Source organism: Typopeltis vanoorti, unplaced genomic scaffold, assembly GCF_054136105.1.
Source record: "Typopeltis vanoorti isolate ZY-2024b unplaced genomic scaffold, IOZ_Tvanoo_1.0 HiC_scaffold_72, whole genome shotgun sequence".
In the NCBI taxonomy this organism is placed as follows: Eukaryota; Metazoa; Arthropoda; class Arachnida; order Uropygi; family Thelyphonidae; genus Typopeltis; species Typopeltis vanoorti.
The window spans coordinates 361,399-386,041 of NW_028328182.1; the positions used below are offsets into that span (position 1 = coordinate 361,399).

Consider the following 24,643-nt stretch of genomic DNA (forward strand, 5'->3'; position numbering starts at 1 on the left):
AACAAAATCAACAAAGTATACTACAGAGCTAATAATAATTTGAAGTAATAAGAACTATTTATTTGTGCTGGCAAAAACAAGTAATGTAAGAAATATCAAAACAAAAGAAAATTATAAATTCTCAGTTGGGAAAAAATACGAAGTTTCAGATATCACTGGTGTTATTGATGCTCAATTTCATTTAAATGAACACTCAAGTATATTTCCTAAATAAATTTGTAATTTTTATCGATTTATTGTAAGATATGCATTGAAATCAACACCACATAGGTGGAAAGAATTACCTGAAAAAATTAAAAAGCAGAATTCATGGTTAATTAAATAGAATCATCAGCTGAAATGGGACAATAGTTCACTATGTGTGGACAAAATAAGAGATTGGATAATTGAATCAACATCAAATATCAAATATTGCTCACCAAAGGAAGAGAAAAATCAAAAGCATTAATGAAGTTAATAGGCAGACTTGTTCTTGCTTTAAATGATATTGGTTGCCCAAAATGTGAAAAAACCATGTAAGTCTTATAATTGTTATTGGAAACATAACCAAAGATTTTTTGCTAAGGAACAAGACGCAACTGCATTAATAAAAAAACAAAGAGCAAACCCAATTGGAATTTTTCTTTCTTCAGGAAAATAGCAAGAGAGAAAAATCTTGTGAAATTTTAGGTGATTATATTTTCTAATGTTTACTGTAAATATACTTGTAAATAATATTTCAGCCAAATAAATGTGTATTTGTAAACTTAAATGAACAATTAAGGTATCGTTGCTGAGTTCTCCATATCTAAGAATATTTATTCTGCTTAGAAATTCTAACTGAGATTACAGTAGTTAATTATTTTAGAAAATATCTAACTACAACCTATTGACAAGAAAAACATGAAAGAAAGAAAAGCTGTAAAACTGAGATTCCAGTAGTTAATTATTTTAGAAAATGTGAAAATGAAAGAAAAAAAATGTCTATCTGTGATTGTGGTACTGTGCTGTTTTGTGAATCCTGTAAAGTAAAAAAAAAATCATTTTACTTGTCAGAATTAATTCCATACTCTGACCATCACGTAGAATTACAAACACAGGAAGTCACACATACCCACAACAAAATCGCATTTACACTTCAACTCTGTGATGTCACTTTGGACAGAAACCTGTAAGGAACAATAATCGAGTGCATTTCAGTTTTATTTCTGCAATTCGTTCTTTCACCCTGCAAATCATCTTTGTGTGTGTGTGTGTGTGTGTGTGTGTGTGTGTGTGTGTGTGTGTGTGTGTGTGTGTGTGTGTGTGTGTGTGTGTGTGTGTGTGTGTGTGTGCGTGCGTGCGTGCGTGCGCGCGCGCGTGCGTGTGTGTGTGTGTGTGTGTGTGTGTGTGTGTGTGTGTGTGTGTGTGTGTGTGTGTGTGTGTGTGTGTGTGTGTGTGTGTGTGTGTGCGTGTGTGTGCGTGATGTGAATATATGGTTATAATTCAATCAACAATTTTGTAATATCTATTTGCATTCAGAAGTTCATTAGTTCCAAGATGACCATTCTGGTGAGAGAGTAAGTTAATGTTTCTTTTGTGTAGCTTAAGCATAGCAATGGTCATTTGAAAATATTACATCAGTTGAGATTTTTTTATCATATACACCCAAAACAGACAATTTTTGTTGAGTGCATTTATTTTATATGATATTTGTAAATTCAAATGACCACAGCTCATGTGATTTTGGTAAGTGCAATGCTAATTCTAATGCTGAATAATTTTCAAGATTAATCATAGTGTATGTATATTAGAGATTTTCAGCATGGGCTATGTTAGTGAATTTTAATGTCTAAGTTACTAATATATTGTTATAAGGTGGGATTTTGGCAATTTGAAAATAAAATGTGTATGTGTGTTTGAGAGGGGGGATGAGGGGACAACAACGATAGCCTGTAAATAATTGTTAAGAATATGTCTAAATGCTGATGCCATCTCTTGACTCTAAACTAGAAATTCCAATAGCTAAAAACATTGTAATAAACATAATATTTAATTAGAAACTAGTAATAAGCATTAAATTCTTATACTTTTTGACAAATCATAATATTCGGATGAGTTATGTATATGGGGAAAAAAAGAAAGTGTGTGTGTGCTGGAGGGGCTATGTGAGGGGGACATTCATGATAGCTTGTAAATAATTGTTAAGAATATGTCTAAATGCTGACTCTAATCTCTTGATTCTAAAGTAAACATTCCCATAGGCAATAACAGAAACGCACTACCATACACTTATGTTGGAAAATTCATGCTGCCACCAGTAGACAAATATTTCCCAACCCTTCCAGAATCGAACCAAAGACCTCAACACTTGATCAAATATCGCCCAGAATTTCATACTCTAACTTTCACTCAAACAAAGACACAATGTTATGTCATTGACAAATGTGCCGCCCTGTAATTGCAAACATTTCATACTTTATCTTTTCCATCCTAGCTGGCCGAGTGGTTAGCATATCTGCTCTCTAGTCAAGAGTCTGCAGTTTGAAATCCCACTGTTGGCGTGAATATTTGTGACTGTCTGTGGAGATACTGGTGGTGGTGGTCGTCGGTGCATGGCGTTGATGTAGTTGCAATTAGTCGAAGGATTGTGAGTGATGGAAGCAGAGTTGTGGAGTAGATGCCCTCCCTCGATGAGTCTTTTGACTCCCTGGCGGTGACAAATAATAATAATAATAATAATAATCTCTAACCATCACCCAAAATCCCATACGCGAACGAAAACACACAACGTTATGTCACAGACAGATGTTTCTCCCAGCTAAACATTCCCTAATTTATCTTATCTTTAACCATCACCCAGAATTCCATACTATAACCATTACCCATAAGCCAGCACTGAAAACAAACAAAAACAAGAAACTCACACAAATCTGCCACCAACAAACACAGGATGTCACATCTCCCCACTACAATAACTTCCTTTTCCACGTGACTCCATGACGTCACTGATCATAACAAACACCTCTCTTATCTCTAACCATCACCCAGAATTCTATATACGCGAACAAAAACACACGACGTGACGTCAATGACACGTATGTTCCCCAGAAAAATTCCCAACATTCCACACTCATGACGTCACGTACAGATTCACACAAAATGACGTCAATGATCTTATCAGCCAATGACATCAAAATTCCTTATCTTATCTTAATCTTGTTCAGAGTGACTTCCATTTTACTGTCTTAATTAAGAAAATAATTAAAACAAATATATGAAGTTATTTATTTATTTATTTCCGTTGGGATTAAGCACATGTGGAAAGAACTTATGTGGAAAGGTCTTATGTTTTAAGTAGAAAGAGTGAGTGAGAATACTACTGCTAATACTAATAATGATAATAGATACATTTCTTTCTGAGAAGTAGTACCCTTAATTATTTTCACTTACCTGATTAATTTTCCATCAGATTTTGAATGCTACATAATTATTCTTGTCAAGATAAGTACATTTGAGCGCAACTACTCGCATTAATCAGCTGTAGTTTTTCCTTTTTAAGATTATTTCAATTATTTTTTAATGTAAGAAGATTAGGGCAGAACAATAGTTTTTCGTGCTCATCTTTGTTACACACTTTTATAAATTGGTGATAACTGAATAATCACTGATAACTGAAGAGTAATATTTCCTGTTTCGAGTATTGAATTGATTAACTTATGAAAGATGGTTTTTGAAGGCTAAGCTTTCTCTTAACATTAGGGGTTCTGATTATAATAGTCCTGGACTGGATTGTTTTTGCACATTTAAGTTTCCAATGCAGTTTCTTCAATTGTAAATTAAGGAAAACCATTCAATATTCTTGTTGTCGGAAATAATCTTTCTCAGATGACATATATCGGGATTGATTTTGTTTTAGTTTTGAAGTATTGTTATTACGAAATGCTTTTTTGAAATTATTGGCGATCTCTGAGAAAATATCGTAGATAAAATATTTTAGTAATCATTATTGAGAATTTCTTTTATTGTTTATTAGCTCATTTATTTTCTACTAAGTTTTCTTGACATCGCCCTTCACTGACTAGAAAGAGGTATTTAGTAGAATCGATTTGTTTTTTTTTTCCTTCATTGTTACTACATTACAAAACTGTCTTATAATCATTTCTAAATCTGTGTTTTAGGTGAGGCTTCGACTTTTTTTTCCATTTAGAATTGCATCTTATGGCTGAAATAAGGGTATAATATCATTATTAATCCCGGATGAATATCATATTTTATTCTTAGTTTATTGATTGTCGGGTTGCTTTCTCATATATGTTCGGAATGTGTTTCATATAAAATCGCTATAAGGCTGTATCCATAGGTATTCTGTATTAGTTGATTTAGTAGTGAATCTATTATACAATCTATGCTACGTGAGTTCATATATCTTTCTTCTTTAGAAGCTTCATATTTATTACTGACAAGTAATGATTTATCAGTTTTTTTTTTTTTCAATATTAGTACTCACTGGATGTGGCTTTCTGTAATAATAATAATAATAATAAATATTCTATGGGAACAAACTTAATGAATTGAACAGAATTAGAGCAATGAATTCTTGGGCTATATCAGTGAACCGATACAAGGGATCCGATAAGAGAAAAAAAGTCTTAATGGGAAAAAATATAATAATTGAAGAAAAGAAAACGTCAAATCGATACTTGTTAAAAGGAGAGCTTCATATAAGTGCTAATTACGTGTACTATGTAGTTTATTTACAACAATATTATTTTGCAAATAAAGTACAACTTTATATTGTACAGAATGTGTACCGAGAGTTCGAAGAATAAATAGAGTAGGAGTCAAATGGATGTGTAATCTTATTAAGCAAGAGATTCGTAAGAAAAGGAAGTTGTGGAAGGAATACCGTTTGCATAGGGATGACGTCCGTTACGAACGTTATAAGCAGCAGGCTAGAATAGTCACAACTGTTGTACGAAAAGCAAAAGGCTCTGCATGCTAAAGACAACGCAAAAGGATTCTATCGATATACTGCAAGTAAAAGAAAGAATGCATAGGAAAGAATAACTCTTCTAAATCCAGGTGGCGTGAGGGTTACAGAGGCAGAAGAGGTTGTTCAGTTAACGACTGCTCATTTTGTTAAAAACTATCAACCAGGTGAACGCAGCATTCAGCTCAATGTTACCTCTTCACTAGATGAAGAACCGCAGGTGTGTGATGCCGAAGTATTAGAGCTGTTGCACAATATTGAATAAGAATTCAGCAATAGGGACTGATAGAATATCAGCACATGTAGTAAAAGAGTGTTCAGCTGAACTGGCCATTTCTTTGACTAGGTTGTTTAATATGAGTCTCAGAAAGGGAAGATTCCACAGGAATGGAAGGAATGTATGGTAATTCTATTGCATAAGGGTGATGCAAAGACCAATGTATCCAACTATCGACCAATTAGTATCTCAAGAGTGGTGGTGAAGATTTTGGAAAAATTGGTTAGGACCCGCATTCAGAAATCGGTTGAGAGTGAACATCTACGTTGCAATGAACAACATGGGTTTACTAAGGGGAAGGTCATGTTTTAGCAACTTGTTCACATTCTATAACAATGTTACCATTGAACTAGACAAGGGGAATGGATACACCATGACACTTTTAGAATTTTGCTAAGGCTTTTGACAGAATACAGTATGGCAGAATGATGCATAAATTGGAGAACATGGGCTTGGGTTATACAATATTAGCATGGATAAGAGAATGGCTGACTGACAGATATCAAAAAGTAGTATACGGAGGATCTGAGTCTGCAAGGTTTAAGGTAACAAGCGGTGTACCACAAGGATCAGTGCTTGGTCCACTGTTATTTAATCTGTACATTAATAATATTGGGAAGTATTTGACAAGTTACATACAGTTATTTGCTGATGATGCAAAGATAGGTAGGGTAATCAGGAATGCTGCTGATATTCAGTCTTTGCAGAATACTTTGAATAGGCTGGAATTGTGGGCATGGGAAAAGGGCGTCAGTTCAATGTCAGTAAATGTAAAGTCATTGACTTCGGCATGATTAGATATCCAATGTCGTATTATATTGGTGGGATTAAGCTAGAAGAAACTGATGAGGCTAGGGATCTTGGGGTGTTAATAGATAGGAAGTTGAAGTTCAGGGGTCATGTAACAAAGACTGCAAATACAACTCAAAAGATAAATGCAATGCTGAAATGAACGTTCATGTAAAGATAAGGATGTTATTTTGCCTCTTTACAAGGCTTTGATAAGACCTAACTTGGACTATTGCGCGCAAGTCTAGTCTCCTGGTTTCAGTTGTGATTCTGATATGTTGGAGAGAATACAAAGGAGAGCGTTAAAAATGATATCAGGATTGTGGAATACTGATTATAGAGATAAAGAATGAAGAATAAAGATTATGGAAAGTCGAGAATGAGGGCCGCCAAGAAGGGTGTGAATGCTAGAATTTTCTGTCATAGGGTGGTGCGTGATTGGAATGGATTGCAATTGGATGTTTTAAGTGCAAGCAGTGTGAATGAATTCAAGAATAAGTATGATAGCTGGTGTGTGTAGTTTTTGGCCTCCCTCAATGAGTCTGTCTCCCTGGTGGTCTCTCTTAATAATAATAATAATAATAATAATAATAATAATAATTTTTTAAACATTTTATTATGTCTCAGTTTAAATTACATACAATAATAATATTTACAATAAGGATTATACAGAATTTTTGAATTTAGAATATACATAATAATAATAATAATAATAATAATAATAATAATTTATTTATTTGTTTATTTATTTATTTATTTATTTATTTATAATTGTTATTTTTTTATGTCTCAGATGAATTCCATACATAGTTGCTGTAGTAATCATATATATAATATTTATAACGCATTACAATTGTGTATAACAGATACTTGCAAGTTAATAATTTTCTTCCTCGAAGCTTAGCAGAGCTTATCTGAGGAAGATAATAGATGATAGACGGTGGCGGTTTCATGGTTATGGTCCTATACTGGTTGCAAGCCAGGTGTTGATTTTACTGTTTGTTGGTACGTACTTGGAAGACTTCAACTGCTATTACAGTTTAACTTTTTTTTGTGCAAATAGGGTTGGATTTAGACATGGTGTGTTTGTTTCTTTGTGTTCTTGTAGTGATAGTTTTTGAGTGGGGGGGTTGTCATAGGTGTGTGTCTGTGTGTGCATGTGTGGTGGGGAGAAAGAAACAGGAATTGCTCTAATTTTCATTCTCTTTATAATAGTTATATAGTGCCTGTTTCAGCTCACTGTATGTTCCTAGGTTTCTGTTGTCGAACGGCAGTTCGTTTATCATGTCAGGTACGTAGAAATTTCGGGTGGCTTTGCCGTAGTGATTGTTGTATGTATATGTTATGTAGTTTGTTGACTGTGGTCTTGTTATTTGATATATTGTTCTGGTTACTCTATATGTTGGGCTGTAGTAGTGTTTTAACATGACTGTGTAGTGGCATAAGTGTTTCGCCTTAAGTATTTTGTGTTTTGTCCGTGCTTCCTGCATAAGAGTGGGTTGTTCTGAGAATATCAGTTTTATGATTTTATCTTGCAACCATTGTAGCCTGTTAAGTCTGTAGTCTGCGCAGAATGCGTATGATGTGATTGCATATCCTAAAATGTTTTCACATAATGCTTTATAGATTAGTATTTTTATGTGGGTTGGGGCAATGTCTTTTAATCTGTATAGTTTGCTTGCTATTATCCTAAGCTTGGTATGTAGGTAGTCCAAGATAGCGTGTTGTTTTCACCTGTGTGATGGTTGTGATTTTAGGTTCTGCACTTTGTGTATAGGAGGATGAATGTTTGATAGTGAGATATTTAGTTTCTATGGGCAGGGTTTGGGGTTTTTGAATATCATTAGCTTTGTTTTTCCAGTGTTTATATATATTCCGTTTTCGGTTAACCAGTTAGTGATTTGATTGATGTCATGTTGCATATTTTTGTAAGCGATATTTGCATTGTTGTGAATGGATACTATGGCCGTGTCGTCTGCATACTGGAAGATTTTACTTTTTAGGGGTAGTTGACTTATGTCGTGTGTGTATATGTTAAATAGTATGGGAGATAGGACAGCTCCTTGCGGTACTCCACAGGTTACATGTACCTCTTTGCTGTATGCTGATCCTATACGTGTGATGTGCTTTCTGGTTTTCGTGTATGCTTTAAACCACTGGAGTAGACGACCTCCAATTCCGATATGGGTAAGTTTCGTTAACAAGGTTTTATGTGTTAGTGTGTCAAATGCTTTTGTTAGGTCAGTGAATACCACTAATGTTATTCTGTTTTTATCCAATGCAGCGTTTATTAGATCTGTGAAATCCTCCAGGAGTGTTGCTGTTCGTTTATTTTTTTGAAAGCGATGTTGTGTTTTCGATATGATTTGAAATTTTTCAACGTAAGTGGAAAGTTTCTGATGTACCATGCGCTCCATGATTTGGTTGATTACAGGGAGCTTGGCGATAGGTCTGTAATTACTTATTATGTTTCTTTTTCCCTGTTTGTGTATGGGTGTGATTAATGCAGTCTTCAGCGTTTCAGGTATGTGTCCCGTTTCGAAGATTTTATTTAACAGTTTTTGTATAACTGGAAGTAGGTTGTTTGAGTGTTTCTTGATGTCGTTTGGTCTGATTCCGTCTATCCTCGGTCCTTTGTTAGGATTAATTTGTTGAATTGCCAGTGATAGTTCTTTTGTTACTCTGGGGAACTACATCGACTGGGTTGCTCGTGGACCTAGTGGAGAATGTTCGTTTGTGTGAGGAAAGGTTGTTTCTTGTAGCTTTTGGACAGAGTTCACGAAGTGCTGATTAAAGTTGTTTGCCAACTGTTTGAGGGATTTGGGATCGCAGGCAAAGCTGTGTTTTATTGTCTCTGAGGCAGTGGTTCTGTGTATATTGTCCAGCATTTCATTAATCAGGTACCAGGTTTCCTTTATATCATTCTGAGATGTTGTTAATTTGTTGCTGTAATAGTTTCTTTTTGCCGTTCTAATCTGGGTTGTTAGGAGATTCCGTTTTCTTTTGTATTCAGCTTTTAGAGCGATATTGTTCGGCGACTTCTTAAGTTGTTTCCATAGGGCATCTTTTCTTTGTATGTCTGTTAGTATGCTCTCTGTTATCCATGGATTTTGTTTCGTTTGGGGGCATATTTTTATTTTTGTTAATGCTTTGTTATGTATTTTGTTAAATGCAAGTTTAAGATTATTATATACAGCTTCAGCAGAGTCTAAAGATGCTATCTGCATCCAGTCTGTTTTTCTGATTTCATCGTTCACTATTGCTTCGTTTACAATGCTATGATACTCTTTTGTAGTCTCAGTGATTTTTATGGGTTCTGGTTCAGTGTGTAACTGCAATGCTGTGAAATAATGGTCTGCCAGTTTGCATGTTATGATGGCTGCTGTGTGGGTGTTTGGAGGGGCCCTTATATTTATATGATCAATGCAGGATGAAGTTGTTGTGTTTCCGACTATCTCTTCTCGTGTATATGACTGTATGGATGGGGTTATGTTATATGCCGATAATAGGTGTAGGTATTGTTCTGTGTTGTTATTTATGTTCCTAATGTTTATATTAATGTTTCCTATTATTATCAAGAATTTGGAGGTGCCTACTTTCGTGGCTGAAAGCCATCTGTTTAGTTCTTCTAGGAATTTTGTGGTGCTTAAGTTGGGTGGTCTGTATATTGCGTTTAATATCAGGGAGTTTTCTTGTTTGATGTTTTTAATTTCGATGCATATGTTTTCTGCGTATTTTAATTTATAGTTTATTTCTGTTACTTCTAGTTTATGTTTGGTAAATATTATTATACCACCGCTTCGTTTTGTTTCTGCAGTGTTTGTGTTGTTGGAAGTGTGGCATTTGGTAGGAAGATGCCTCTTCGTTTGTCGTAGATACTTCAGTCAGTATTAAAATGTCTATTTCGTCTATATCGTCTTTCAGATAAGCTTGCAGGGTCAGCCAGTATTTTTGAATGCTTCTGATGTTGATGTGGAGAATAGATAGTCCTTTTTTGGGGATTGTCAGTTGTTTCCATTCTGTTATTGATTTCAGAATGTGGCAATTATCATGTTCCGGGGTGATTACGTCTGCTTGATGGTCTGCATTCATGTTGGTTGGAGTGCTGTTTCTTCTTTACTAGTTGTCAATATTCCTTTCAATGTGACAGCCTGTTGAGGTCATCTACGGATTTTATTTCGATTGGTTTTGCATCTTGTGTCTTTCTAAGGAATATGTTGCTGTCTCTTATCGATATAAACTGGTAATTGTTTTCTGTTTTTACTTTCTTTGCTTGGTAGAATATTTTCTGATAATATGGCGTAAGGTATTCGGACAAGTATATTGGGGTATTGTCGTGGTCTCCTTTCATATCCTTTACTACTGGAGTTTTAATCCTGCTAGCTTTTATAAGTGTAGTTTTTGTTAGGCTGTTGGTGAGTCGCACTACGACGGGAGAAGGACGGGTATTATTTTCTCTTTTCCTTTTTTGTGGTAACCGATGCACTGACTATAATAATAATAATAACAATAATATCGTCATTAAAATGATAAGATAAATACTTTTCGGATACTTACCAATAGTACATGATTGTCCAGCAGCGTATTCGGAAAATCCAGCTGGGCAAGTGCAACTTGCATTATTCTGTTGGTTAACTGTACAAAGAGCACCATGTGCAATGCAGTCTTTCTTGTGTTTATCTTTTTCACATATGGCTGCCAAAAAATATATATATATATAAATATTCTGTGTAATGAACACAATATTTTCATTGAAGATATGATATTAATCATAAGGTAAGAATAACTAACGAATAGTATAAAAGTTAACTGATCTTTTAAAAAATATTCTTCCTCTTGTCAGAATTTAAGTTTAAGCAATGCAGTAGTCATCAGTGAGTTCTTCATCACATTTCAACAAAGGTTGCAAAATCCCAAAACACGCACGCGCACACACGCACGCACGCACGCACGCACACACACACACACACACACACACACACACACACACACACACACACACACACACACACACACACACACACACACACACACACACACACACACACACACACACACACACACACACACACACACACAGAGAGAGAGAGAGAGAGAGAGAGAGAGAACATCGGTGACGTGTGTGATCAATAAGTTAAAGGAAAAATAAAGAACCTGTTGATGTGCTTCTTTTCCACCTGGAGGATAAGCAGATGGTTATAAGGAGGTAACTTGACTGAGTCTGTGAAAGGAAAGATTACATAACTAGAGCGTTCCCTTCTAATGTCATTCAATTTTTTGGAGGGGTTTGGCTTACTACTGAAAATGAGTGAGCAATATTACAAAAATGGTTGGACTGAGATTTATATATTGCTATCGGGTGGTGTAGGGATGAGAAGGAGTTATTTAAGATTCTGGTCTTGTTTTGAGATCTAGTTAATACGTGATATTCATTTTTGTTTTTCTTCCTGCGATTAGCCTGTGCTTTTCTTAATGTTAATGTCTGATTAACTTTGGATAATGTTACAGGTTATTAAAGGGGCCAGGTGGCGAAACTATAATCTGAATAGAAAGCGAGGGTTTTTTGTTTAAGTAATATCGAAATCAGACATTTTTCCTCTGCAGTTGTTTCAATCTGCAGTGTAATCATAAGGAGAAGGTGACGTTGTATTCCGTCCCGATGTCATCCAATTTGTTACTGTAATGACAAAATTAACGCCACCTATCATTTTCGCCACCCGAAAATGATAGGTAGCGGCGCTGTACGTCAGCGCTTCAGGTGAGCAATTGCGGCTTCCTCATTCAAGCTTTTGACGTCGTACAAAGAACATGCGTCGTTTCACGAACGCTGAGATGACAGACATGCACCTCATTTACGATATTATATATCTAACTACTATTGAACTGTTCAGTTTCGCCTAATAAAGTTTTTACACCACTTACTGCCTTGTGTTATTTCTGTATCTTTGTGTCCCTGTTAGTACCTTCCGGTGACGTTTCCGGTCATGCTTTCCTATATGAATATGGTTGATTTTCATGTTCTCTACCTCCCCTCAAAGTTTGTACGTGGCATGAATTTGAACCACCCTGTATATTTGTTATCAATTGGTCGAGTCAGTTGGTTTCTGAATATCATTAATTGTCTCTTATCTGAGTGTAGGTATGGAGTTTTTGGTGAGCCAGTCTATGAGCAGATTTATGTCATCCTGCATATTTGTTTGGGCTATGCTTGCGTTATTATGGATGGATATTATAGCTGTATCATCTGCATAAAGTATATAATAATAATAATAATAATAATAATAATAATAATAATAATAATAATAATAATAATCACCACCCTACGCCTTTTATTCCCTTATAGGGAATAGGCGAGGCCTACTTACCCTATTTAGCTTTTTTTTTTGGAGAGTCTGTGGGCAGTTCAATCTCCACAGGTACCCAGTCAGAGATATCTGGCCCATGACTATCATTAACTATAAGCGGCTACCGATGAAGAGATGGATAAACAAGTGTAGCCATCTCTGGGTACCAAACTCTAACAGAATGCATTACTGTCTGCAATAATGTGGGTTCTACGGTCGATTTTCATGAATTTACTGGAGAAGAAAAACTCGAGTTTTCATAGTTTCTTTATATTTTCCTTCAGGATTACTGGCACCAAATAAGCAAAGATTAAGGACATACATTGGAGGTGAAGGACTTGGGAACCCACATAGAGAGACGTTCTCCTTTCTGTGCGTCTAATCTGGCAGTGTAAGTATATTTAAATTTATCAATATGATCTAGGAATAACACATTAGACGTGGCTATTAGGGAAGAAATAATTATATTTAGGAAGTATTTTTAAGGAATGAAGAGTCAAAACAAAATCAAAGTCAGCTACAATACAATAATCCACAACAATACAGAAGAGCATCGAAACTCACTCCGTATTAATTTGTCTATATTTGGTTGTATGCCATCCTGGTAGGTGATTAGCGAATCTGCTCTCCAATCGTTGGCATAGTTAAATGAATCCCAATCCTGTCAAAAAATAGTTTTATTTTCCAAAACTCGGCTTAGCTAACTCAACTGCACGCTCTTTACTTCGCAGTAGCCAAACTGCATTAAAAATGCATTTTCTGAAGATCAGTAAAGAGCGGCAGTTGAGTTAGCTAAGCCCAGTTTTGGAAAATAAAACTATTTTTGAAAGGATTGACAGGATTCATTCAACTGTCCAATGGTTGGAGAGTAGATGCGCTAATCACTTGTCCTACCAGGATGGCATGCAACCAAATATTGACAAATTAATACAGAGTGACTTTCGATGCTCTTCTGTATTGTTGTGGATTATTCTATTGTAGCTGACTTTGATTTTGCGTTGACTCCTCATCCTTAATAATACTTAGAAGAGTCACAAGTGTTGTATGGAAAGCTAAGTCTAAGTATTAAAGGAAACGGACTCTGCAAGCTAAAGAAAACCCAAACAAATTCTATGGATATGCTGCAAGTAAAAGTAAGAATTAATATGAAACAACAAATCTTTCATAAGAGTGCCTACGTTGCTAAAAGCTATCATCCGTATGGTGTATGCAGTTCACTGCTACCTCTTCACTGAATGAAGATACTCAGCCGTATGAAGATGAAGAGGAAGTATTAGAGTTGTTGCACGAATTAAATAACTATTCAGCAACTTGAACTGGTGGCATAACAGCACGAGTGCTACAAGAGTGTTCAGCTGAACTGGCATTCCTTTGACCAGGCTGTTTAATATGAGTTTCAGAACACAGAAGATTCATCAGAAGATTGATCAATCAGTATCTCAGGTGGTGAGGATGATTTTGGAAAAATTGCTTAGGGCTCGGATTCTGATATAAGTTGACAGTGAATGTCTAATTTGCAATGTACAGTATGGATTTACTAAGGGAAAGTGATGTTTTAGCAACTTGCGCACATTCTATAGTAATGTTGTCTTTGAACTAGACAATGGGAATGGATACACCTTGATGCTTTTGGATTTTGCTAAGGCTTTTGACAGAATACAGCATAGAAGGCACTTGCATAAATTGGAGAATATGGGTTTGGATTATAAAATATTAGCGTAGATGAGGGAATAGCTAACTGACTGATATCAAATAGGGGTGGACGAGGATTGTGAGTCTGAAAGATTTAAGGTAACTAGTGGCCACAAGGGAAAGTTCTTGGTCCACTGTTATTCAAAATGTACATACAAATCCTTCCCGGTATGATTTGGAAGGATTTGAGAGACGACATACAGCGATTTCCTAATGATGAAAAGATAGGGTAATCAGAAATGCTGCTGATATTCAGTACTTGCAGAATGATAATAGTTCAATGTCAGTAAATCAAAAATCATGCACTTTGACGGGATTAGATATCCAGTGTCGTATTATATTGGAGGGATTATGCTAGAAGAAGCTGATCATGCTAGGGATCTTGGAATGCTAGTAGATAGCAATTTGAAGTTCAGGGGAACCATCGAACAAAGATTATCAATACAACTCAAAAGATAATTTCAATGCTAAAGAACTTGTAAAGATAAGGATGCTAATTTGCCTCTTTTATGAGCCCTTGATCAGACCTCGCTTGGACTATTCTGCACAGGTCTGGTCGCCTGGTTTTCGTTGTGATTCTGATATATTGGAGAGAGTGCAAAGGAGAATGATCACATTAGACATGGAATGTGACATTAGACGTTAAACTTATATCAGAATTGTGGAATACTGATTATGAAGACATGTTGAGAATTTGTAGATAGACACCAACAAACAGGAGAGAGAGGAATGACATGATTGAGCCGTACGAACTTCTGAAATTGTTAGACAGGATTTCAGACGATGGAAGTTTTTATTTTATGGAGGATGAGGAAATGACAAGAGGGCATCCTTGAAAGCTGAGTATGAATTCCACTAAGAAGGGAATGAATGCTAGCGTTCTCTCTCTCTCTCAGAGGGTGATGTGTGATTAAAATGGATTGCCATTAGATGTGGCATGTGCAAGCAGTGTGAATGAATTCAAGAATAAATATGATAACTAGTGGGTGTAGTATGTTCTGGCCTCCCTTGATGAGTCCCTGATTCCCTGTAAGTCTCTTTTAATAATAAGAAGAAGAAATAAATAATAGAAAGTAGCCAAAAATAAGTACAGCAGCACCTTTCTTTTCTTGTGTACAAAATTTTATTGATTGATGCTAATAGCTCTCTAAAGTTTGATGATCCATCTAATAAGATCTCTTCTCTCCAGGAAACTGAAGCATATTCATATTAAAGAAATACGGCCGATGGACATTTTGTACGAAACGTTACTCTTAAAAGTTTTCTTTTTTAGACGCTTCTTTTAGAATTTTGTAGCAAGCACTCATTTACTTGGTATGTTAAGCATTCAAGAGCACGTTCTTTGATATCAGTCTCAAATCCAGGTAGATTATCGAAGAATCTAGAATATGATCACAAGAATTATATTCAAAGTGATAGAAATACTGCTCAGTGAACTGCCTTCCACTTGGTAATAGTCACGAGAAACAATTGAAAATGATCATGACAGAGACTTTTTTATGCCTAGAGGAAAGACGATTTTAATGAAACGTTTGCATCAGTAGCAGGAGATATTGTACTTAATTTTTTTTTTGCTTTTATAAGAGTCTTATTCTCCAAAAGCCAGTTAAGTATAGTGAAAAGTATCTCGGTGAAGTCATAGGATGAAATATTCCTAACACAGTGCATAAAGATTAATATGGTACTCTCTAAGCTTCTTCAGACCTTACAGGGAGTAAGGTGGCAGTCTCACACTAGAAATGAAGTTTATCTAAAGACAAGAGTAATATATTTGGCCAGTTATGCCCGCATCTCGTTGCATGTATCCTATGTCTGCAATTTAATCCATAAAGTCAACGTATTTCATAAAATGAATATATTCGCTAGTGATGTTATGAGAAATAAAATCAAAAAATGCGATGAGAAAATTAGCAGTATCCATCTATCTCTTTATGAGTGCAGCTTACTCACCTTTATTTGAAAATACACATGTAATCAGAATATACATAAAGAGGATTTTTATTTTTAAAGAAATAAACTGCGATTTAAATATAAATAATAAACAATTTCGTATTTACGCACAGCGCTTATTTGCAAAACACTTTTTTAGCATAACCAAGGTTATTTTTTTTCCAATAAACATTTTAATACTCTGGTTCTTAAAAATAGTTCTCACAAGCGAACATAAATACTGTATAGAAAGGTAATATGAAAATAGCCATATTCCCACGTTACGTAACGGCATATTGTAACAGTCTTTGCATGCACTTACAGTGCAGTTCAAGAGAGAACAGTCAGTTGCACTCAAGGACACGGAATGCTTAACGTAAAATAGTTTTAAATATTTTATTTTTAGTCAGTGATATCACCAAAACCAAACTCTTTAGAGAAAAAGTCGCTATCATTAAGGGATTGGAGAGTAAGTCGTTGCAAAATGAAATGGCCAAGATGTATCGCGAATAAGTTTACTTATACTATGGTTCCTGTATCCACAATATTACGTAAACTCCATCGCGGCCCTTGCATATGTGAATGCCCATTTCTTCAAGAAACAAGCATTCACATATGCATATGAAAACTGTTTATATATATATATATATATATATATATAGTTATATATATATAGTTATATATATAGTTATATATATATAGTTATATACATATAGTTATATATATATAATAACACCATTAGCTCATTCATTTACTAATGTACTAATATACTTTGGGTTTATATATTTTCATAACGGTGGTAGTTATATCAAAAATAATGCCATCATATTTTTGGAGCTATGGCGATTCACAGCAAGTCATTTTCTAAGGTCTCTCCCAATAAACGTATACAGTCATCCCTCTACTTACATCCGATCAAAGATACCTCCGTGATCCCATAATGAAAAAAATAATATTTTCGACTATACTTTCGAACAAGACACAAACAAGAGTAAAGTATAGAGATTTTATTTGGCAACAATGCAGTGGCAACATTGCATTCAGCGGCAACCTCCCTTGGCAGTCGGAACATGGCTTCAACAGTTCCTGTTGATTTTGTGTTTAAAAAATAGGTTATTTTTGTATTTATCGTTAAATATATTTTGCTATATTTTGTGCAACATGGCCCTTACACTCCCAATTAAAAACCTAGGAAAGAATCCCAGAAAAATAGAAGAGCAATTGATCCTGAAGCGAAGTTGCAAATTCAAAGTTGTAACGAAGCAACGACAAGGTCCTATCGTTGATTGAAAAAGCTGCTTCCATCATCCATGGAGCACCTGAACCAAAAGCGCATACCTTTTAACACTATGACCATAACCGCTAAGGCACTAAGTCTCTTTAACATGCTGAAGGAGAAAGCAAGGTCCGATTACGACTACGAATTCAACGCTTCTTCCAGTTGGTTCATGAGATTCAAGCAGCGATTTGGGCTTCATCATGTGAACATCTATGGAGAATCTGCAAGTTGCGGTGAGAAGACTGCCAAGGAGTTTGTAGGGAAATTGGATAAAATTATTACGGAGGAAAATTATTTGGCACAGCAAATATTTAATATGGATGAGAAATCCTTGATTCTGAAAAAACTGCCCGAGCAGACAGTTCATCCCAAAAAGCTGAAATCTATGCCTGATCTCAAAGGTCTTAAAGACCGTGTTACGATTCTGTTAGGGGGTAATGGCTGGATATAAACTGAAACCATTTGTGATATGGAAAAGTGAGAATCCACGAGCCTTCAAAAACATTAGGAAGCATACTCTTCCACTTCATTAGCGAATATATAAGAAGCCTTGAATGACTCAAAAATTGTTTTCGAATACCGTAATCAACTGTTATGAGAGTAAAATGGAAAACTATTGTGTGAAACAAAATCTGGAATTTAAAATTTTATTAATTCTAGATAATGCTTCAGGTCATCCGTCTTATATCGTTGATCTTCACCAAGTTCAAGGTCATGTTTCTTCCTCCAAACACTACTTCATTGATCCAACCGATGTATCAGAGAGTTCTTGTAGTCTTTAAAGCTTAATTATCTATGGAGAACTTTTCCACAAGACATTTCTGCTACTGAAGGAAACGACCAGCCTCTCATGCAAATCTGGAAAGCATTCAATATTTATCATGCTATTAAAAATATTGCTGTTGTTTGGAAGAAGCGATCTTTTAATGTGCTATTGGCATATGGGAAAAGACATTAAAGTTTTTTGTGCACGATTTTGATAGTTTTGAAAAAAAATGAAGACCTTTGTAAATTGAGTGAATTAATCGTGTGTCTAGAAAACAATCTGAATGTGGAAGTGAATGATGACGATATAATTCAACTCACAGAATGTGTCCTTAAAGAGTTGATTGACCAACGAAGAATTAGTCAAGCTGGAGGAACAATGTGTTGCAGAAGAGGAAGAACGAGAAAAGGAAGAGGAACAAAAAAGAAGGACAGGTAGTTAAACAATTCACAGTGAAGGGCCTTGCAGAAATGTTCTCTGCAGTCAGCGATATTCTCAAAATAGTTGAAGACATACACCCCAATGTTGAACTGCTTATTAGTAGAAAGGAAAGTACATGACGCGTTTGCTTGCTATAGACAAATTTATGGGGAAAAGAAGAAGAGGAATAAGGAAGGCACATTGGATATGTTCATCAAAAAACAAAGGTTAACCAGAAGAGCCGCAGCCTGGTCCTTCACATAGGAAGGTAATGAACATGTGATTGTGGAGAAAGATTTGGGTGATTATTCTCCTGTTCTATAGTGGCAGTCACGCACAGAACAGTTTTATAAGGTTTAAAAATTAAAATCACAGTATACTTGTTACTGTTAAGTCCCTAACTCTTTTAACGTATCGACTTACGTCCTGGTGGATGGACGGGAACACCAAAATAAGTCGAGAAATGACTGTGTTTATTTAGATAAAGCTACTATGCAATTAACAGTTAGCGTCTGCAACAACAACAATAATACTTGTCGAAATCAATAGTTATGACGTAACGTCATATTTTAGAACTTCTGCAATAAGGTGTTTCAAGCTTTATTTTACAGAGCTGTTTCATGTGATACTGCTTTTAACTGAATGATCAATTATGTTACATTATTTAAATAAGGGGATAATGAATCCCGTTTTATTTCACATTTCACAGCCGAATAAGAAATTCGAAGATCAGAACCTTGATGGGATTCATTATCCCCTTATTTAAATAACATACGTCGCCGAAAAAAAAAAGCCTGTTGACTCTTTATATGTTACATTATGCAAGATATAATTTGAGTACTGTCATTGCGAAATTGCTTCTCTTTATATTTTTAATATTTCATATTTGGAGCAGTGTATGTATATGTACCATACGAGAAAAGTGTAGCGAACAATTAGAATATTCTATTCGAAGAGAGAGAGAGAGAGAGAGAGAGAGATTCATCGAATGTGAATTAGAGTTTTGGAAAATAATCATATCGGAAGACAGATATAGAATATTAACTTATTTGTTTGTGAAGGATATTATTTGCTTTATGTAGAAATACAAATTTGTTTTTAAGGGTGAATTTACAGAAAAGAATTTTATATCAACTGAGAAATAAAGAGAATCAATTTTATGATTTTTATTTGATCTCGTTTCATGTTTTAAATCGGTCTATTATACGGGAAAAAAAATAATTTAAAGGTTATGTAAAATACATTGTAATACATTTTGATAATGCAGTTACGTCGTATATGATAGTTATTATTTTCATAATTTAGACACACCAGACTTACCTTCGCATGTATCTCCTTCTGTTTCCACATAGCCAAATGAACAAATACATTTTCCATTATTGCATTCCTTATTATCTCCACAGGTTTTCTCACATTCTGGTTGTATTTCTGAAAGTGTAAAGCAATAGTGATATATATATATATATATATATATATACATTTCATTTCATATATATATATATATATATATATATATATATATATATATATATATATATATATATATATATATATATATATATATATATATTATTAAGAATTGAATTACTAGAACAAAGATTTAAGTAAAAAGGTTTTAATATAAAAACTACTATTTTCGGCCTGTAACAGCCTTCATCAGGTGACATTATGAAAGAAAGAAAAAATACTAAACACTGAAGGTTAAAAGACTATGAACAACATAAAGAGTCTCTATACATAATTAGCATGAAAACGTTGTAGTTGTATTTAAAGCTGTTCTTTCGTTTGTTGGAAGAGCGTGCTTGTAGCATCACGTGAACGTCAGTACATGATTACAGCTGAATGACTATCTGGGAGGTTATAGTTCAAGTTATTATTTAGATGAACAGGATTGAAGATGATTTCTCTAGATTCCACGATTTTTCTCTCTCTAGTTCATCATTTCAACGAAAGATGTTAGTAGATTTTTCCTAGCAGACTTTGTGACTTTGGTTTTCATCATTAGGATTAGCTGAGAAAAGGATGTGACTTGATAATGCACTGGCTCGCTGTCTCTTTTAAGTAATGTCCCTCATGTGTTCTTCCATACGCAATTCGACAGATTTGTCTGTCTGCCCAAAATAAGGAATATCACAATCACACAATATTTTATATACACCAGGGTATTTGAGTTGATGATGACAAGGTTTTGGGTGGCTAATTAAGGAACGGATCTTTGGAAGTGGAGTGAACAAGGTTCTAATATTGTATTTTCTTAGAACTTTTGCTAATTTATGTGAAACAGTACTTATCTAAGGAATAGATATATTGCCTTTGAATCTATTTGTTTCTTCTGAGTGATGTCTAGGAGGATTAAGAAGGAATTTTTCAATGATTCTCTTGGAATATCCATTAACTTCGAAAGAAGTTTTCAGATGGTTTATTTCTGTAAGAAGTTCATTTGGGTCATCCAGAAGAGAACGGGCTCTATGTCTCAAGGTGTAAATTATTCCAAGCTTATGAGGAGGGAAGTGGTGGGACTGACTATGCATATCTGTTGGTATGTGTGGGCTTTCTGTATATCGATGTTTTGAGTTTACCAGCAGAAGAGCGAGTCAGTTTGACATCAAAAAAAGGCAAGGAATTATCTGTTTCAAGCTCAGCAGTAAACTTAATACTTTGATGTCGGCTATTGAAATATAGAGAAATCATCTTCAATTCTGTTCATCTAAACAATAACTTGAGCTACAACCTCCCCGATAGTCATTCAGCTGTAATCATGTGTTGGCGCTCACGTGATGCTGCAAGCATGCACTCTCCCAACAATGCAACAAACGAAAGAACAGCTTTAAATACAACTACAATGTTTTCATGCTAATTATGTATAGAGAGAGACTCTCTATGTTTTTCATAGTCTTTTAACCTTCAGTGTTTAGTGTTTTTTCTTTCTTTTATAATGTCACCTGATGAAGGCTGTTGAAGGCCGAAACTAGTAGTGTTTTTATATTAAAATCTTTTTACTTTTTACTTTATATATATATATATATATATATTGTTTAATTTTTTTTATATGAATAGATTTAATGTCTTAAAAACCGAGGTAACTTATAAAGTTTTTTATGAGAATAATACAACTAGTTTCAGCTTATAACAGCCTTCATCAGGTATTCGTTAAAGGAAGAGAATAGTAATAAACATTGAAGCATCTGAAAAACTGAAAATTACAGGTAAAAATTGCAACTCATAATTGAAACAAAAAACGTTGTATTTTTAAGTTGTTCTAACTGGCGCGCTATTGTTTATTGCGGGTGTGCGTGCTGGCTCTCGTGAACGCCAATACTGAATAACTGCGGTATGGCTATCTGGGATGATATAACTCAAATCATTGTTTAAGTGTTCAGGATTCAGGATGATTTTACTGGGTTCCACGATTTTTCTTTCGAACTCATCACCACAGTGAAAAATATTTTCATATATATATATATATGGATTCAAGGGATTAATGAAAGTTGTGAAAGGAATATTCTCGAACCAAATTAAAATTTTTATGCATTTCAGAGGTTGGTGTTTGGTTCTAATTTTGAAGAGAAGGAAGATGCATATAGTGGTTAATTTCTGTATTTTTTGTTTTTGCATGATGTATGAATGTATTTGTATTCATTGTGTGTGTATATTTGAAGTATGCATTTTATGTATGTTTGCGTCGGTATTCGAGATGTATTTGATTTCCGGATAGCCATTGGAATTTCTACTGTATTGTGTAATAGCAGTCTCTTTAACTGAGGCAAAACAATGGGAGAGGTTGCTATGGACATTTCAAGATGCAATTCATTAGATAATTAATTAATTACATGTTACAGATTTTTAAAACATACTCAAGAAGAGAGGAAGATAGAAACAACATTAGAGTATGACATTTTTTGATGGAATTAGCGGTAAGGCATCATATATACATTAATATTAAGACATTTTACTTTTAATTAATGTCTTAACATTCATTTATTTACAAATAGAAATCAATGAACACCATGATTGCCAACCCTCTAGAAATTGGAAATATTCTTCCCGTCATCCGAATATGAAACGTTTTTGGATATTATTTATCATAAAAATTAAGAAATAAGTGAAATAGAATATCTCCATGAATAACAGTTTTTTCAGGATATAACCGACCGTATTTTGCACATACAAGGGTTTATACATTTCCGCTACTTAGGCACGATTTTTTATGAAGATGATAAATTAAATATGGAAATAGACAACAGATTGAACAAAGCTGGTATGGTAGGAAATCAATTGAATAAATTCATATGGAATATGAGAGAAATTAGTCGGAACACTAAATTAGCTGTATACAAGACTGTGTTCAAACCAATTTTAACTTTCTGAGAGCTGGATCAGAAGAAACACTTGACCAAAGACTAGAGCCCGCGGATATGACAGTCCTGAGAAAGATTAGAGGCGTGAACAGATGGCAGTATCATATTAAAAACGAGGATATTAGGAAAGAACTTGACATTGTTAGCATCCAGGAATGCGTTAGCAGAGCTAATCTCAGATGGTATGGTCACTTAAACAGAATGGGCGAGGAAAGGTTAGCAAAACAAGTGTTCTCTGCCAGGTTGGCAGGAAAACGACCCAGAGGAAGACCAAGATATAGGTGGATTGATACGGTACAAAGTGCCTTAGACGATAGAAATATAAGATCTGATAATAATAATATTGGAGTCTTGACAAGTAATAGAGTGATTTGGAGGAAAATTGTAGATAGGAAGTTAGTAATGATGTAATTTTTTCATGTAGTACTATCATATCCTGTACACTTCTTAAGGGTACATGTCAGGAATTTGATGATGATGATGAAGGGTTTATACAAATATCCCTAATCTTGCATAGCGTATTACAAACGTATCATCTGAAAAAAAAAGCCAATGAAACAATAAAGATGTATTTAAAAATATGATTACGTGGACGGTTTCGATCGCATGTGCAAGGAGTGCACTATTAAAGTTCAAATAGAATTAATAAATTAACATCTGTATATACATATTCATTAAAAAATAAGGTAATTACAATTCTAGTTAATGAATTCAAGAGTTATTTGTATACACACAGTCAGAACGATTACACTGAAAATAGTTCAGTAATACTTGCACACGATTCCATCAAGAGATCATATTTAAATTGCCTTTTATGTAGTATCTTCGTTGGTTCCAATAAATATCGAACGTCATTGATTTACTAAGTTCCTTGTTCATCTATCTTATTTTATAATACCCTATATCTAATACCCTATAAGAGATGGATTCCATATACAGTATATATATATAACGGAATCCATTTATTCATTCTGATTGACATCGATTACTCATATGTGTATGGTGCACACGCATCTACGACATGACTTATAAATACTTGCCAACAGATGATCAACAATTTTAAATTATAACTTCATCGTTTTGACTTTTATATCTCTGGTGAAATAGGAGGAAATATTCGAATGAAATTTATTTATTTCATATACATTTTTAAACAACGCATATGTGAGCAACTGAAGTGCACATATCATACTTTGAAATAACAGGAACATGTCATAATATTCAAGAATAAGATATGAATATTTAGTAATCAATCTAGACTTTGCATATTAGAGAGACAAAATCTGATGCTGTGACAAAATCACTCTTTGGTTGGATTTTGTTTACGAACTGTAAATCTGTGGTCATTCAACTATTGTTATCATTATTTCGATGTGAGAACCGTTCTCATATTAGCGGTCAGGATTTCCAGAAAGTCATGAATGATCAGTCATCTTTGTTCGTTTCAAGCTGTTTATGATAGGTGTGCAGCTATCATTGATTATTATCACCTCCAAACTTGATAGGTGAGTTTGCTCACACCAGGCAAACAAATCTTGCTCCAGATGCAAAGCATAAGGAAGGAACTGCAGTCCTCAGGTCTCAGAAGCTGTGGTCTGCTTCGATGAGGTGAGTTTTTGAACAATGTTCATCCTTGCATTTAATTTTAGTTATATTCTTTCTCTGTATATGCATCTATGTGAAGGGTTGGTACAGAGTCAGCCTAAATATACTACTGAATGTTTTCGGCTTGTTAGAACTGTAACTATTCTATAACAATAATTAATTCTCCTCTGGCCTCATGATTACTGGGATGAAATAGTCTTACTTGAGAGATATTTGGTTTAAAAGTGAAAAGG

The 24,643-nt window shown here is 34.6% G+C and overlaps 1 protein-coding gene across 1 annotated transcript in view; it reads right to left on the reverse strand.

Moving 5' to 3' along the window:
• The window catches only part of LOC150092093 (uncharacterized), a gene marked incomplete at its 5' end in the record, with an annotated part of 96,596 nt that overhangs the window by 67,428 nt on the left and 4,525 nt on the right, over nucleotides 1-24,643 (reverse strand). Inside the window, 2 exons of the mRNA XM_090415315.1 lie at nucleotides 10,575-10,712; nucleotides 19,768-19,875. Coding sequence (XP_090271441.1) covers nucleotides 10,575-10,712; nucleotides 19,768-19,875 — 246 coding nt within the window. The remainder of the gene's footprint in view (nucleotides 1-10,574; nucleotides 10,713-19,767; nucleotides 19,876-24,643) is intronic.